At 38.0% G+C, this 16,644-nt stretch overlaps 1 protein-coding gene across 1 annotated transcript; it reads left to right on the top strand.

The window, feature by feature from the left end:
• The first annotated feature begins 9,859 nt into the window (after positions 1-9,859).
• si:ch211-218o21.4 (actin-associated protein FAM107A) lies at positions 9,860-15,593 on the top strand. The gene is made up of 4 exons (XM_053317225.1): positions 9,860-9,977; positions 11,513-11,615; positions 12,891-13,032; positions 15,474-15,593. Exons 1-4 carry the CDS (start codon positions 9,860-9,862, stop codon positions 15,591-15,593), a joined length of 483 nt encoding a protein of 160 aa, XP_053173200.1.
• Positions 15,594-16,644: the final 1,051 nt, after the last annotated feature.

The raw sequence follows: 16,644 nt of genomic DNA, 5'->3' as shown, positions 1-16,644 counted from the left end.
ATACACACATAATACTTGGTTGTAGATCAGTTCATAGCTTTTTTTGATCCAAACATGAGATTTTAAAAAGTTACAGCCTTGTCCTTTAAAGAACAGTATTGATAAAATACTGTTAAATGAACATTAAGAAGTACTGATATTAATGGAATCCATCCTTAAACATTAGAAGGTATTCACTTCATAGGATTTGTTTAGACTAGCAGTGAATGCACTTCTTTCTCTGTTTATTTGAGCTGCGTCTGACTTTACACATACACACACACACACACACACACACACACAGCGGCTGGTATTAAATCCACAGTGACACTTCCTCGTAAACGCTGTCACACACACACACACACACAGAGTCAGTGTATTTAGTGTATACATGCGTCAGAGGGCTTGTGTATAAGGCAGACAGCTGTAAACATCAGTTTGTTTAGAACAGTGAGTCTTACTAGCCTTTGGCCGTGATTCCTATCAGCTCTGTTCATATTTTATTTAGCAGCGGCTGAGAAGTCATCAGAAACCAGCAGAAGCACTTAACTCCTTCCTGGTTCTCATGGAATGGCTTTACCACACACAGCTCTACATGGAAGTGAGTATAGTTTGATAGCTGATAGGTAGTTATCACATGTGCCATTACAGCATATAGACAGTACTATATACACATGTTGTGTTTAAAAGCTTCCACCACTTTTCTTTTTTTCTGCAGTCTCACTATAAAATCAGTAATGTGATGTGAGTGTAGATGTTTCAGTACTTTAGTTAGCTCTGTGTTGCCAGTGAAGGGGAAGTGTGACTTCCTGGAGAAATATGAATAGTACTTCCTCTTATTTTCCATTATAAAATGCTGTATTCATATACTCACAAAAATGTACTTTCTAACAGAATAATCAGTTTGGTCCATGTGTGTGTGTAGTTCACTTACTCTGTCTAATCAGGTCAAATCTTTTTTAGCTCTGTGATTTGCACAATTTGCACTTACCTGCTCATTTTAATGTAAGTGTCTTAATCCACAGATAGCAGATTTAACCTTGTTATGTAATTTTAGTTCAACGTTTGCTTCTTTTACTGCTAAAGAGTTAATCCTGAAGATTGTCTTCACATAACAGCACATAGTCATATTCATACTGAAGCCCAGTGTGTCAAACCAATCAGCATCATTATTATTACACCATCTATTCAATTAGATGGTGGATCATTATGTGTATAGAGATAATCCAGCTGTGTCACGTGAGCGTTTGAACAAAAACTTACAAAAAAATGGGATTGTTTTCTCATATACAAACATCTTTTCCTTTTGAGGAACCAACAGAAGTGGAAAAACTGCAAATATGTAGAGATTGGATGATATCTGAGTATTAGTATTACTTCAGGTGGAATCATGCTGTACTGATTTGGTCATATTGTTGCATCTTTTATAAAATTCTGTTGTCCAAATAAGTCATTTAAAGCAACTACAATTTAAAAAAAAAAAAAAAAAAAAAAGCTGTATTGTTGTAATTCATGAGGGTGAAACACCTCACTCATCATTTATTTATAGGCATTTCTAAATGTATATATTGAGCCTCAGTCACACTGGTCAGATATCATATTTTTGTATCATCTTCAGGATTACCACTTTAAATGAATTCTTTACTAAACTTAACATTTTATATCAGCTCAGAGCAACTTAAATTATTTTTAGAGCGGACGTTTTCTAATCTCCTGTGTTTGTTTTCTTCTTTGGAGCGGCTGTGTAAATGTGTGTGAGAAAGAGGGAGGGAGAGAGAGAGAGTGTCCTGCAGTGGTGCTGATGATGCAGCACTTCACAGCACAATGTGACTGAAATATTCCTAATGATTCATCGAACAAAAGGTTTCATCACAGGGTGAAAACTACTTAGTATCTTTTCTTTTCTTCTTTTTTTTAGGGTTAAGTTTTTTCATAGTTGGGTTTTAAGATGTGATGAGTGACATCTGGAGATTTCAGGGTTCAGCGACTCCTCCAGATGAAAAAAAAAGAAGGTCTAGATGTCTTAAACAGTTTTCTTGTAGTCAGTGAGTAGTTGTGATTTTGGGTTTTTTGTCAGATCTACTGCATGTTTTATCTGCTGTTTGCTGTAAATGTACAATAAGGTGAGGCTGCATGATTCTGCTCCAAAAAAAGAATCCCAGTTTATTTTTTCCCAGGTGTAGCTGCAGAGCACACAGACTGCACACTGCTGTCATGTTCCCGTGTTCTTCCACCTCCAAACTCCAGCAGCTGTTAGGAGCTGCTTCAGGCCTCAAAATGCTCCACTGTCAAAACATTGAATGCATTTAATTGGTGGTGTTTTCTAAACCTCATCACAGTCTGTGAAGCAGCGGCACAATTTATTACAGAGTGAGCAGAGTGTTGTATCTGAGCTGGAGGAGGATGCATGGATTTGTTCTTCCTCTCAGCTTTAGTCTTTTTATTGTCCCTTTAAAATCATATCTGACCCTCTTCATCTGCAGTTTGTCACGTAGAGGTGTGTTTGTTTCGATGCTGCGGATCTCCCAGCTGATACAAACACACTTTGCATAGGCCTGAATCTCTACTGTGACCTTATTTTGAAAGAATCATGCAGCCTTATGTTGGTTTTGGTTTTGAGATGTGTAGAAATGTCAACAGATTCTCAGGCTGATTTTCATGTCTTCACACAATCAAAAACTATTTGCTTCTGTACACTGTAACATGGTAGATTTTTATTTTTATTACTTTCCCATATTCTTAAATATTCCAAAGCTTTTTGTCTTCAGGGAGAGAGAGAAAAAGAAAAGTGATGAACCCTGATTATATCCAGCTTTATGCCAACACTGTATTACATTGTGGAGTAACAAAAGACAAAGTGTGATTTATTTCCTTTAAAGGTGACATCATTACTAATGAAGAGAGTTAAACATTCCAGTGAATTCCTCTCCAGCATCATTCCATAATGTCCTCATTGTTAAAACCATGGTGCCAAATGTTTGAACTGTTGTCATGACGATCTGTTCAGTGGAGATTTTTTCCTCCGCCACAACCAAAAAAATGTGAATGGAAATGACAAAAAGTAGTTGTTTAGAAAGCAGCTGGCCACTGTCAGTGACACAGCATTCCATCATGTATGTATGACACTCAGCACCCATCATCCTGAGCTGGGGTGGGATTAGGGGTTAGGGTGGGGTTAGGGTCTGTGGGTTGAATAACATCATCAATGAGGGTTTCTTGAACTAATCTAGTGAAGTTTGCCGTCTGTGGTTTGATTTTATTTAGTTATTCCTTGTTGTCCTGAAGTGTCTCTATCTGAATCCAGTTTAAAGTATGTATAACTTCACTGTCTTTTATGCTACAAGAGATGAGGTTACTCTCTAATACACCTTTATTTTGAGTCATAATAAAATGCATCCTTTTTTGCCAAGAAAGTTGTCTGTAGTGTGTTTGTGTGTCATCATCTCTTCTTGAAGCTTGTGTTGAAAGTTGAAGAAGTCCTCAGTGTTCAGGCATTCCTGTCTGACATGTCTGTGCAGACACTAGTATGGCTTCCTGAAGATATAAGCTTCTCTTTCTTTGAAGAAGCTGCAATGCAACTGTTAGTTCATCCAGTCACATCTAACTTTAACTAAGGACATTTTTGGCCTTCCATTCATTTATTGACAATTTGGGCTGTGTTCATGTATATGCCATCAAATTCTCCAAGAATATTCTTTTTATGTATTTTTTTTTAAATTATTATTTCAGTAGCGCTTAGGAGACAATGAGTTTTTAGGGATAGATGCAATTTTTTAATTGGCCAAAATATATATTAAAAAAACAATCCTTGAGGCACGTGAGGGATATTATTCTGTAGGTTTGACATCCTGAGATCAAAGGGTCAGGGAGCATAATAACTTTATTTATTTATTTATTTATTGTAATTGTAAAAAAAATGACGAAAAGAAATATTTGTAAAATAATCCTTGAGGCACATGAGGGATATTAGTCTGTTATACAAGTTGGTTTGACATCATTCACTCCACTGACTTAACTTACATCACTTAAAATGGTAGAATACAGGTGAAAAAGTGGTGTAACATATTTGGAAGCAGGTAAAAATGAAATAAAAAAACATAATTCAGGAAAGTAAGGCACATTTTGCTGGGCTATGATTGTACCTCACTTTGATTTTATTCATAGTTGACATAGGCTATTAAACAAAGTAAATATTCATTCAGTGGTTATTTCAACATGTAGTAATTTAAACCCCCAACAGAAAGCTGTATAACACATATGTCCTCTCATCTAATATCTGCTTAGTAGATTAACATTTTACACTATTTTACTTATTATACATATTGGAGTCATTGATTTTAAGATTAAAATGTGACGATGTGTACAATAAAATACTTCCTAAAAATAAGATAAACAAGAAGGCAGATATGGCCGGAGAATGTTAAGAAATGATTGAGTGTAATGAACAGTGATACCGCATCTCCAGACATAAGGCATTGCAAATCAATTCTGCCTCAATATCTATCGGATTGCGAAGAAACGGAGCATCCATGTCTGGTAGCTTGCTTCAGGTAGGAGGAGACAGGTAGAAACTCAGGGTTTCTTAAAGAAAACCTGCCAGCGAGCAGGTTATGTTCACAGAGTCAGTTACCGTGGTGACCAGAGGTGTTCACAAGTAATTTTTGGAAGTCCAAGTCAAGTCTCAAGTCTTTGAGCGAGAGTCTGAGTCAAGTCTCAAGTCTTTGAGGGTCAAGTCCAAGTCAAGTCTCAAGTCTCTGGTTAAGAGTCCAAGTCAAGTTTCAAGTCTCTCGCAAACACTAAATCAAATTCAAATTCTATAAGCTGTAAAATCCTCTATATAAGACAGTATTGATGATTGTTTCACTAGAATCTACAGCAATGTGATGTGGAACAAATACAAAGGATTGTTTCTATTTCATAACTGTATTTTTCTTTAACAAGAGTTTTTTTTAACAATGCTGTAAAATACAATAAAAGAAATAACCGTTATGGTTATTACAGTATGACTCCTCTCTCTCTCTCTCACTCTCCCTCTCTCCCTCCCTCCCCCTCTTTCTCTTTCTCTTTCTCTCTCCCTCTCTCTCTCTCGATATGTGACAAATATCCTTCTTGATATCTAGAATAGGCTGCTTGGGTATGACTCTTATAAAGCATTAAATGTGTAGGTGCTCCACTGGGTGACTGTACTGTAACTTAACTTAAGACAATGTCACAGAATAATCTTCTGGCACACCGTTATGAAATGTTAACTCAGCCTGTCACATCATATGGCCAGCAGCAAGAATGTAACGTTAATATTCGTTTGAGAGCTAATTGCTAATTTTAATGTCTTTCACATTAGCAAGTGACTGACCGGTCTGGGTGCGTTTTCAGATGCCGGGTGAAGTTTGAAGTGGTTGAACCAAAATCTTGAATCTTCTTGTTGCACACTATGCACACTGCTGTCCGTTTGTTGGCTGACTGTGTGAAGGCATTGTAGCCAAATGTAACAATCCAAGGGACTCCTGTTGGGCTTCTTTCACTCGCCATTGTCTTGAAGTCAGAGAGTTTCTAATACAGTATACAGTAGTAGGGCTCTGCTCGAAATGCGCACGTACACACGGCGCATGCGTGATGTTGGTGTTTACTGTCAGCCTCAGTCACAACCAGAGATCACTTCCCAAATGCAAACAGAGAAGACGAATGACAGATAATAAATAATAAGAATATAAATGATAACATGAAAATAATGGTCATTTGCGAGTCTCCAGCCTCGAGTCCGAGTCAAGTCTGAAGTCTTTTGAGGCCGAGTCCGAGTCGAGTCTGAAGTCTTTTGAGGCCGAGTCTGAAGTCAATGCGTAGTCTGAGTCACCAGCTCTGGTGGTGACTGACTCAGAGTTTCAGTTACCTCTCTTTCTGGAACAGATAACACGGAGTTTCCTCATCTCAGGGTTAACATACTCTGAGTTTTCCATATAACCCGCTTTCTGGAATACATACATACATACAATAGGTATAGTGAAGAAGGAGAGGTGACCAAGAAACATCCAGAGAGGAGAAAGTTAGAAGAACATTTAATATAAAAGAAGGACTTTGACCAGACAAAGACCCGCAGACACATCAGTGTGGTTTTCTAACGGCGGAGGGACCGACGGAGACCCGGCGGAGGAGCGGAGAGTGAAGGTGGACGCTGATCTGCCGGACCGGTGAGCAACATCAGCACTGCGTCACATAAACTGTTACGTTACCTGCTGACATTCAGCTCACTGTCTAGTTAGTCAGGATATGTTGTTGTTGTGATGTTAGCTGTAAAGTAGCAGAGTTGTTACTACAGCTGTTTGATGCTCTGCAGCTAACGTTAGCAGCGTGCTAACGTTAGCTACAACGTAGCTGCTGTGTAGTTGCTCGCTGTGTATCTGGTGTTTGTTCACTGCTTTCAAAGTGTTTACAGTCATGAAGACATATAAACACAGGTTTGCTATCACAATAATCTCACAAGAGATTGAGACGCGTCGGGTGTTAGCCAGGCTAGCCACCTGTGCTATCAGAGAAATACATGCTGCTATCAAACTGATACATCTGTTACCATGACAATGTGCGTCCATGAACTTCGGGGGTGGAGCCCCAGAAGGAGCACGGGGAGGGGGGTTGTTTTGGTTTTCAATCAAATATAACAACTTTTCTCCTTGTTTTCCCCCACATCTCTTACTATACCTTTAGTGTCAGGGTTACTAAAACTGTGAGGGAGTTTTTAGTGCAGTTTCCAAGCAAAATAAAGTGTTTGATACAGGAAGAGAGTTTCTCTGAGTGGGAAGTAAGTAAAAACAGTTAGCAATGTTATCTTCAGATGTGTGTGCAGACTTGTGTAGCTGTATTTCAATCCATGTGTGTGTAGTCAGATTTGTAAATGCGTACAATAATCTCTAAATGCGTACAGAAATGTGTAAATGTGTACAGGAATGTGCAAGTGTGTATCCATGTAAACCGTGTGTGTGTAATCACAGTGGAAAATGTGTAACAGAATCTCTATAAATAAGTATAATCTAAATAAGTATTCAGATTTGCAAGTGCACAGACATTTGTGAATGTGTAGATAAGTCTGTTAATGTGTGCATAGATCTGTTAATGTGTGCATAGATCTGTGAGTGTGAGCATAGATCTGTTAATGTGAGCATAGATCTGTTAATGTGAGTATAGATCTGTGAGTGTGAGCATAGATCTGTTAATGTGTGCATAGATCTGTTAATGTGAGCATAGATCTGTTAATGTGAGCATAGATCTGTGAGTGTGAGCATAGATCTGTTAATGTGTGCATAGATCTGTTAATGTGAGCATAGATCTGTTAATGTGAGCATAGATCTGTTAATGTGTGCATAGATCTGTTAATGTGTGCATAGATCTGTGAGTGTGAGCATAGATCTGTTAATGTGAGCATAGATCTGTTAATGTGAGTATAGATCTGTGAGTGTGAGCATAGATCTGTTAATGTGTGCATAGATCTGTTAATGTGAGCATAGATCTGTTAATGTGAGCATAGATCTGTGAGTGTGAGCATAGATCTGTTAATGTGAGCATAGATCTGTGAGTGTGAGCATAGATCTGTTAATGTGTGCATAGATCTGTTAATGTGAGTATAGATCTGTTAATGTGAGTATAGATCTGTGAGTGTGAGCATAGAAAATTCAGACCACATGAATTCAGATAGATGGATTTAAAGAAAACAATACTAAGGATTCCGTAGTGATTACATTTGTATTAAATCCGTTTTTCAATTCAAATCCTCATGGCCAGTCTTTGCTTCCTCTGTAACACCAATCACAACCCTCCAGGTCAGTCATCATTATAGAAGGCAGGTGACAGATCTTGTGACATGGTGTGAGGACAACAACATATCCCTGAATATCAGCTAAACAAAAGAGATGATTGTTATCCCTGAGCAGGAAAAGAATGCAGCGTGAGGTAGAGAGGGTGACCAAGTTCAAATTCCACTGCACCTACAATCACCTCAGCAACGACCTCACCGAGTCCCACAATACTACACAACAGCTACAGCTATACTTCTTGTAGAGGGTAGACCTGTATCAGCCTCATTGTGAGTGCAGTGATCACTAGTTTGTCTAATGTGTGGTTTCCACTGGTGGTGTGGGGTGAATTGCACGCTGAAGGCCTGGTGGTGTACAGAAGTGCTTGGATGTGAACTCCAATCTGTGGTTACTTAGCCAGCAACACACACACACACACACACACACACACACTACAGTCAGTCATTATCCTCATCTCCTTCTGGTGTGTATGTACAGACCAATGGTTGTATCTGTAGTTTTGAAGCGTTTCCTTGGTGCAATGATAGGAATCTGGGTGTTTATGTGGTCTAGTCTTTGTATCCTATTCTGTGTAGAAATGAATGTAGAAGTGAAGAGTAGCAGCTGATTGGCCGAGCCCTCAGAAAATACAGTCAACATGGAGTCACCAACCGACCAGCCTTTAACCACAACCAGAAAACAACAACAAAAACTACATCCTGTCTGTCTTTTGCCTGTTTCTTTATACACTGGTTGCTTTCAAACTCATCAGCACCCCTACCCATCCTCTATAGTCTGATCACACTTTTTACCATGTGACAGAAGGTACAGGAGAGAGCTCTTCACAGCCAATAGAACTACTGAACGTCTATCTTCTATCTAAATCTGAAATGATTCTCAGATATTCAGACTATGCATTAAAAGAGCAGAATACAGATAAAATAATTAATTAACCATCAACACACATTTATTCCGTTTCAAATGAACCATTTGAAGTTTCTCATAGCTCAGTGCTTCAGATGAGAGCACTTCACACTGTGTAACAGCACTGTCAGCAGCGTTGCAGTGCTGAGTCTTAGTAGTCAAACAGCACCTCCCTGTGGACTGTAGCTGTAACTCAGTGTCACATTCAGGACTCAAGTAACACTGCTCTCAATAGTATCACTGTCCACACTATGGCTAATGTTCACAGCCTCTCATGAAGGACCAGACCAGCACAGGTAGGTCTGAAGCCTGCATGTCTTTTCCTTTTAGATTCATCTGCATTATGTGTAGTATACATAGCATGCAGCTGTGGAGCTAGTTCTAGTTCATTCATCTTCCTTGTGAAATATTAACAAGGCACATCCTCACAGAATGATCAGGATGTAATGTGTTGAAATGCTGAGTATAGTGCATGTTAGTCATTCATCATTTTTAAATGTGGTATTTTATACATATTGTGTTATATTTTATCCCAGTACTGCAGAATATATATTAGTATTGTGATCTCTTAGATGCAGGTATTATATGTGAAAGAGAGTTACACAGATTCAGTGCTGGTTACTAATTCATGCAAATACTAGTGTTTGTATACAGTATGTGTGTGTGTGTGTGTGTGTGTGTTTTGGTATTGAATCAGTTTCTATGTATGTTTCCGAGCTCAGTAATGCGACACCATGTCTTTTCTTTTCCTCTCTTTGCTAATTCAGTGAGCTAGATGGCCGTTTTGTTACTGAATCTCTGTTATTCTGCTATTGCTTATCTGCTCTGATCATTAACATACACACACCTGCTCCAACACAGGATATATTATGCATCACTTAAGCTATCTGTTTCCTCACTACTGTATCTCTGTCTCCTCTGCTCTCTGATTTCAATCTTTCTTCGCACATCGCTGAGCCAGTCACCACCCTCTGCTCTGCTCTACTCCCCCCACCCCCGCCCAACCCCCCCACCAGCTCCCCAGCATGAAGCAGGAGCTAGTGCTTCACACCAGGTCCTCAGGTGCTGCCCTGAGAACTACCCCTGCCCCTTCCTTCTGTCTCCTACTGCCAAACTACCCTCCCCTATGTCCAACACTCTCAGTATAACTGAATACACCTCAACTCCAGGGCACCATGTCCCTCAATGGTTCACTTCCTAACAACAATAATCCAGCACATGTGGACATGCAGCTGGCCTCCAGAGGCAGGATGATAAACAACAGTGATCCACAGAACAACAATCATAGAAGAGGTCAGTATGACTTAGGACGGATATATGAGGTGGCTTGGGAATTCTGTCTTCATCTCCTTCTCACAGAGGATCATACAGAGTTCATGTTATACTACAATTATTATTTACAAGATTACAACTTATAAATAGTATTCGCCTTAACACCCAAGTCGTAACGGTAAATAGGAAACTTATTTCACCGTCCTTCAACAAGCTCTGTAGTCTTACAAATGTCTTTATTAAATATATACTATAACAGTGAATAATAATGTGAACCTTCTTCAGCCTTCATACACATGTGTCAGATGTGCTCCAGATAATAACTAAATGAGGAAATACCTTACATTTACATTTATTTGAAGATCATTTGTACTAAATTTTATTAACCCTCACATACTGTTTATATTTGTGCATTTCACAGTATTCCCTCATTGTTAGTCTGTATACATCATCATCATCAGTCATTCATAACTTGGTGATTAATCCTTAATTAGGTTTTCACACAGCATAGATGGTGTAATCATTAGGTTTTACACTTTTTGTTGATGGAGAAAAAAATACTTGCAATCACATTTTATAATGATCTATCGTTATGTAACAGTGGAGGACATAACGCTTTCAATCAATGATGAATAAACAGCACTTTTGAATAAATATGGGTCAAATGTGTGTCACATTACATATTTGGGAATCTGAGACATTTCTATTTTTTATATTCTGAGTCACATGAAGATAAGCCATCAAATTTCTGGCTAAAATAAAATGTTTTTAAGGTTGCCCCCCCCCCCCCCCCAAATGTAAAAAAACGGGTCAAACAATGAACAATATATAAGGGTAACACATTTATTCACCGCCTTTCTGGAGGTGAGATGAGGAGATAGATATCAGGCTCATGTCTCTGTGTTCAAGTACATTGTTATTAATATAGCCCAATATCACAATCACAGATTTATCTCAGGGGTTATCCTCAGACACTCAGTTTGAATAAGGAGAAACTGATTAGTTCTTCTTCAAGATATGCTGTTATTCCAGCCCATAACTCCCCCTGTAACCACACATGATCATGTTCATATTTCTGTTTGTGTATAAATGTTAAAAATACACTAAGCTGGGCTAACCATGTCTTGACTTAATGTACAGACATGAGAATGATAATATTCTATTCACACTGTCAGAAATAAAGACAAAAAGTTTATTTCAGAAAATGTTGAACTATTCCTTTAATATGGGATATAAAATCTAAAATGTCATTAGCAGCCAAGTTATCAGCAGTGCAAACAATATTAGCCTATTATAGGATACACATTCAGTGGCAAGGCTAATTAGTGATATGTTACTTATTATTCAGTGATGAAAGTGATACCTTAATCATGACTTTATGCTACTTTAACATGTAAATCTCACTAGTATTATTAGCAGAGTATTCACCAGCAGCCTGACAGTCTGTGTTTCTCTCTGCTGCTCAGCTTAGTGAAAATGATCTGTACCATTCACACAGTCACAATGGACATCATCCTAAAAGACTAATGTGTTTGTGGATGTGATCTCTCTGCCAGATAATAGAGTCAAAGCTGAGGCCTCTTCAGGTCACTCGAACCCCATCAAGGCTTCCAGGACCCACAACGAGCTTCACAAAGAACTGCTGCTGGCACACAAACGGTCAGTAACCTACAGGAGGAATAAAATAGATCAAATATATTAAGATTTCATGGATATTCCTTTGCAAAAAAAAATCATCTTCAGTTATCTTTTCTCAAAGGATTTGTTTGCTTTGTTTCCATCATTGTAGAGCATGGAATACCTCTCTCCTCTCTCATTATCCTCTAAAGCAGCTGTCATTAACAATACATGAGAGTCTCTTTCTTTCTCTCACAAACTTGCAATCATACACCTTCCCTCCATGCTGCAGCAGTCCTCTAGGGTTAGGGTTAGGTGTAAAGTGATATGTACTGACCCAGCTCTATCATCAGCTTGTCCTGATAGCAGACACTGTGTATCAGTGAAAGCACTGGATCTCTGTGTGCTGCTGCTGCTGCTGCTACAGGATAATCTGAGCTCACACTTCACAAGGTTTCAACCAGAAAGACTTTTTTTTTTTTTTTTTTTTTTTGTTTTTACAGAACTTTTGAAACAGATGCATTAAAGTGAAAGCAGATCTCTTCAAAGTGCAAATGCAAAAGCAATAAAAGTCATGTGTTTTACTTTGCACTGCTTAAATGTTACATGTAGCAGTACTGACCCCTGAAACATGAAATTACATTATTGGAAGTATAAAGTAACATAGAATAGAAATACTCAAGTAAAGTACAAGTACCTCTAAACTGTATTTAAGTGTGGTACTATGTATGTGTATTTTGCAATCTACCAGGAGAATCATGATTGCTCATTTCCAATTTATCAACATTTCTAAAATGTTCAAATAGGTCAGATGTTGTGATCATTGACATTAGAAGTAGTGCTTAATAAAAGTAGATAGAAGATAAGTAGTTATCCATAAAAAAGAAAGGATCAGTCATAACTGCCAGTGTCCCCAACCTGCATCTGTATATCTAGGTTCATGCACTGTATAATACATTTGTCATGCACTGATAAGGACCACAGAGGAAGGAGATATGGATGGATGGTTGGGTGAACAAACCAGCAGACTTAAACAACGGGCATCTCTGTTCATTTCCTGTTTTCAACCGCAAGTTTCACACTGTCGTATATCAATACAATGATGCAGATAATTGATTTATTAATGCGGTTTTAGGGGGAAGTTAGTTGTCACACCCCACTGCCTGCTGTGCTGAGCTCAGAGTGATGACGTTAGAGCTTAGAGGCCAAATATTTATCCTGAGCTGGCTGACTGAAATATGATTATGATCTAAATTGTAAATTGAGGGTGTTTATCCATATTTCAAACTTGAGTAAGCATGTGGTCCATGTGTTCAGAGGGCTGGTGCTGAGCAGCAGGTCAGAGCTTCAGCAGGTGCTGGAGAGGAGGAAGAGGGTGCAGACAGGACAACAAGAGGAGGGACATAGCAGAACTCCTCTGGAGGATGAACTGCTCAGACGTCAGCAGAAACAACTTGAGGTAGGAAGTCATGTTTATTTATAATGAATACATGGTTTATTACACACTACAATGTAAGCAGAGTTAAGGATATTTTTATGTTTGTTCGTGTCTTCTTTTTTAAATTCCTCCTATGAAGCATTCATAGCTTTACATTAATAATTGAAAGTCTTATAATACAGTTGACTCTTAAGTAGTTTGGATAAATGTATAAACTTTTTTAGTTTATTAATATAATATCTAATATGCAGTCCAGGTGTATTTAGTTAAAAGTGTAAATCAGCAATATTCTGCAGCAATATATACAGTGCAGGCCTGACAAAAAGTACAAAAAAAAATTAACCGAATGCAAAAACTCTAGAAGACAAAGAAAAAGCATATTTGGCACCTTCCTCTGGGAACCCCCCTTCATAAGCCAATGCTACCCTCCAGTAGGGTTTGTTAGTTTCAGTATTAACCGGAGGAGTGCACGTCCAGCAGGAGGACCAGGTTACAAACTATGTAAATTCATGTTACACTACACTACAACAGACACCTGCAAGCTGGCTTGGTTTAACCCTCGCTCCTTTTATCCTCAAATATTACTATAATATAATGTTACTAACCATTATTTACCATTAGGGTCAATCTGCCTCCAGAAAATGATTTAAATACAATTGCTGACAAAGTTTTATGTGTTAGGCATTTTGTTTATTTGTTGAATACATAAATAACCCCTTGATGATGAAACTTGACCTTTCCTCTAGCGCCACCATCAGGCCAAACTAGAATTAATGTATCTTGAAAAGACTTCTAATTTGGGGTTCACATTCATCATGACCTTTAGAGAATGAATCCTATTGATTTTTGGAACCATTCCCTTTCCTCTAGTGCCACCATGAGGACAAACCATTAATATTAGAATTAATGTATCTTCAATACCTTACGTCCTAATCATTTCAAATTTGCTGGTCAAGTGAGAGAATCATGCAGATTGCAGAGTACACAGAGCACCAAGAAAAATGCTTTAGATTGAAAGCTGCCGTGAAAGCTTTTATATGTTTGCATGAACTATCAATGTCCTCCACAGCATGGGAAATATCAGTTCTACTTTGGTAGGTGTGAGTACAGTAGGTCACACACACACACACACACACACACACACACACACACACACAGAGAGAGAGAGAGAGAGAGAGAGAGAGAGAGACATGAAATATGAAGCAAAATAAATGATGTCAACTATTATGTTAAATGATAAACACTGAATGGGGTCAAATTGACTGTAAGGATAATATGAGGGTTTTTAATAAATAATGGAAGTGGATATGCAGTGAGTCTCAGTCTGTTTAAAAGGCTCAAAGCTACTTTGTTTAATTTGACCAAGCTCATATATTGACACTGTATGAGCATTTTCACTGTCATTTCTTACTTACTTACTTTGCTGTTTATATATGAATCAGTATTAATGTGAATGTGTGTGAATGTACTAACATGATGAATACACTTACAGCAGGAAATGTTTCCACTACAATGTATAGAGCTCTATGTAAGATGCACAGAGGCTCAGTATCAATAAACCACAACGTCCAACTCAATACAAGCAATTATCAGTATTAATAAAGCATACAAAGTATAGATCCAATTCTCAGGGGAACAAGTTATCTGGATAACTTTAATGAGTTTATGTAAATGATCCAGATAACTGAGTAAACCTGAGACCCCAGTTCTGAGTATAGTGTATACAGTTCTGCTCAGCAGAAAATACACCCTGACTTTGCTGTATGAATGTCCAGCAGCACATTATAGGAAAATCATTTATAGTTGCATGACGTGGAAACCATCCTGCAACTATAAATCAGAACTGTATAGATGCAGGTGGTAATTTTGGACTCTGGACAGACAATAAAAAAAGAGGTGGGGTGAACTTCAGTTTATTTAGTCTCGCTCATGTACAGGCTGGACAAAATATTAAGAACATGTTTCAATATATACACCACCACCATCACTCACTATGGCCTCGACAATCAACCTAAAGTAGAATGATCAGATTTGTATAAGGTTTGGAAATTGTATTTTATTTATTGCAGAGCTGTTGTATTGGATTGCATTATATAGCACAGGTGTTAGTAACAAAGTGTCTTTGTTAGTTGTCCCTATAGCCCAGTTATCTGTATGGTTTAGACCTGCTCTATATGTAAAGTGCTTTAAGATTACTTTAGTTGTGATTTGGAGCTATATATATATATATATATATATATATATATATGAATTGCCATTTGAATGGGTTTGGGGAGCCTTTCTGCCAAAGACCTTTCATACATACAAACAATAGGTGTATTTTTACACCAAAAACATTGCATGCTGGACAGACAGCTAAAATGGTAAGACGAAGCATTTGAAAACTAGAGAAACATTTCCTTTTCTTGTCTTCATCATCATGATGAATAACTTTCTCCTGTGTTCTTGATTTTTCTTGTCAGAGGCAGAATGACAAAGAGGAGAAGGTACGAGAGGAAGCTCAGTTGATGGAGTTCGTCAGAGTCCGACAGAACCTGAGAAAGATCCACTCAGTGATCCAGAACAAGGCTGCAAACTCCTGAAGTGCTACTGCAGCAGCTTAAACCCAGAATGTACATTTACATCTTGTCTAATCTGACTTTTTTCTATTGACCTTTTTGTGTGCAAGAGTAACAACGAGCTGCATGCTGAAAGACAAAAGAAGTGGATGAAATACAGATTTTTTTAAAGATATGGACACAGATTCACCGGTTCTTGAATGGAAAATGGAAACTGGATTTTTTTAATGATAGCTATGTAAAGAAATGTCATCTGTCGTGTTGTGTAAGTTTAATATCTGTCAGTATTTATGTTTGACATAGCAAATATGTATCAATAGTATGTTGTAGAAAACCAACATGATTTCATTTGATCTGTCAGATTTGTTTATTTCTTAATGTAAAAATACATATTTACAATGTCTTTATGATCTCAGCTCAACTGCCAGAGTGAGACACTGAAAGGATCTCATAATGTTATAAATAAAGTTTTAGGCACTTGTGAAAAAAAGGATGTAAAGCGAGGATGCTTTCAATAATAATGCCAGAAATCAGTTAACTAAACATAAGAAAGCTAGATAAAATGAATATTAGTTGTGAGCAGCTTTGTGTGTAGAACAGCAGCAGTTCTCCTCAGTAGACCTGCACACAGTGTTTCACATTCAGCAGGTTGTTTGGTTGTTCCTGCATCTTGGAGAAGTTCCCACAGTTCTTCTTCTTCTGTGGATTTGGGTGTCTCAGCTGTGTAACCCCAGACTGACTCCATGATGTTGAGATCAGAGCTCTGTGAGGGCCAAACCATCTGCTGCAGGATCTTCTTCTTTTTGTTGATGAAGATAGTTCAAATGATTCACTCAGTCCAGAGCTCCTGCTGCCACGTTGCCCTTTGCACAGCACTGTGTATATACAGTATTTGTATATATACACAGTGCTGTTCATACAGTATATATTGTGTGTGTATATGTACACAGCGCTCTTTATACAGTATATATTGTGTGTATATACTTACAGTACAGTGTGTATACATTATATATTTTATACACACATAATATTTGGACAGTAACATGTTGTTCTTCATGTTCTGTGCCTCAGCACA

The sequence above is a fragment of the Scomber japonicus genome, chromosome 4 (genome assembly GCF_027409825.1).
Source record: "Scomber japonicus isolate fScoJap1 chromosome 4, fScoJap1.pri, whole genome shotgun sequence".
Taxonomy (NCBI): Eukaryota; Metazoa; Chordata; class Actinopteri; order Scombriformes; family Scombridae; genus Scomber; species Scomber japonicus.
This window is presented reverse-complemented; position numbering and strand designations above follow the sequence as displayed.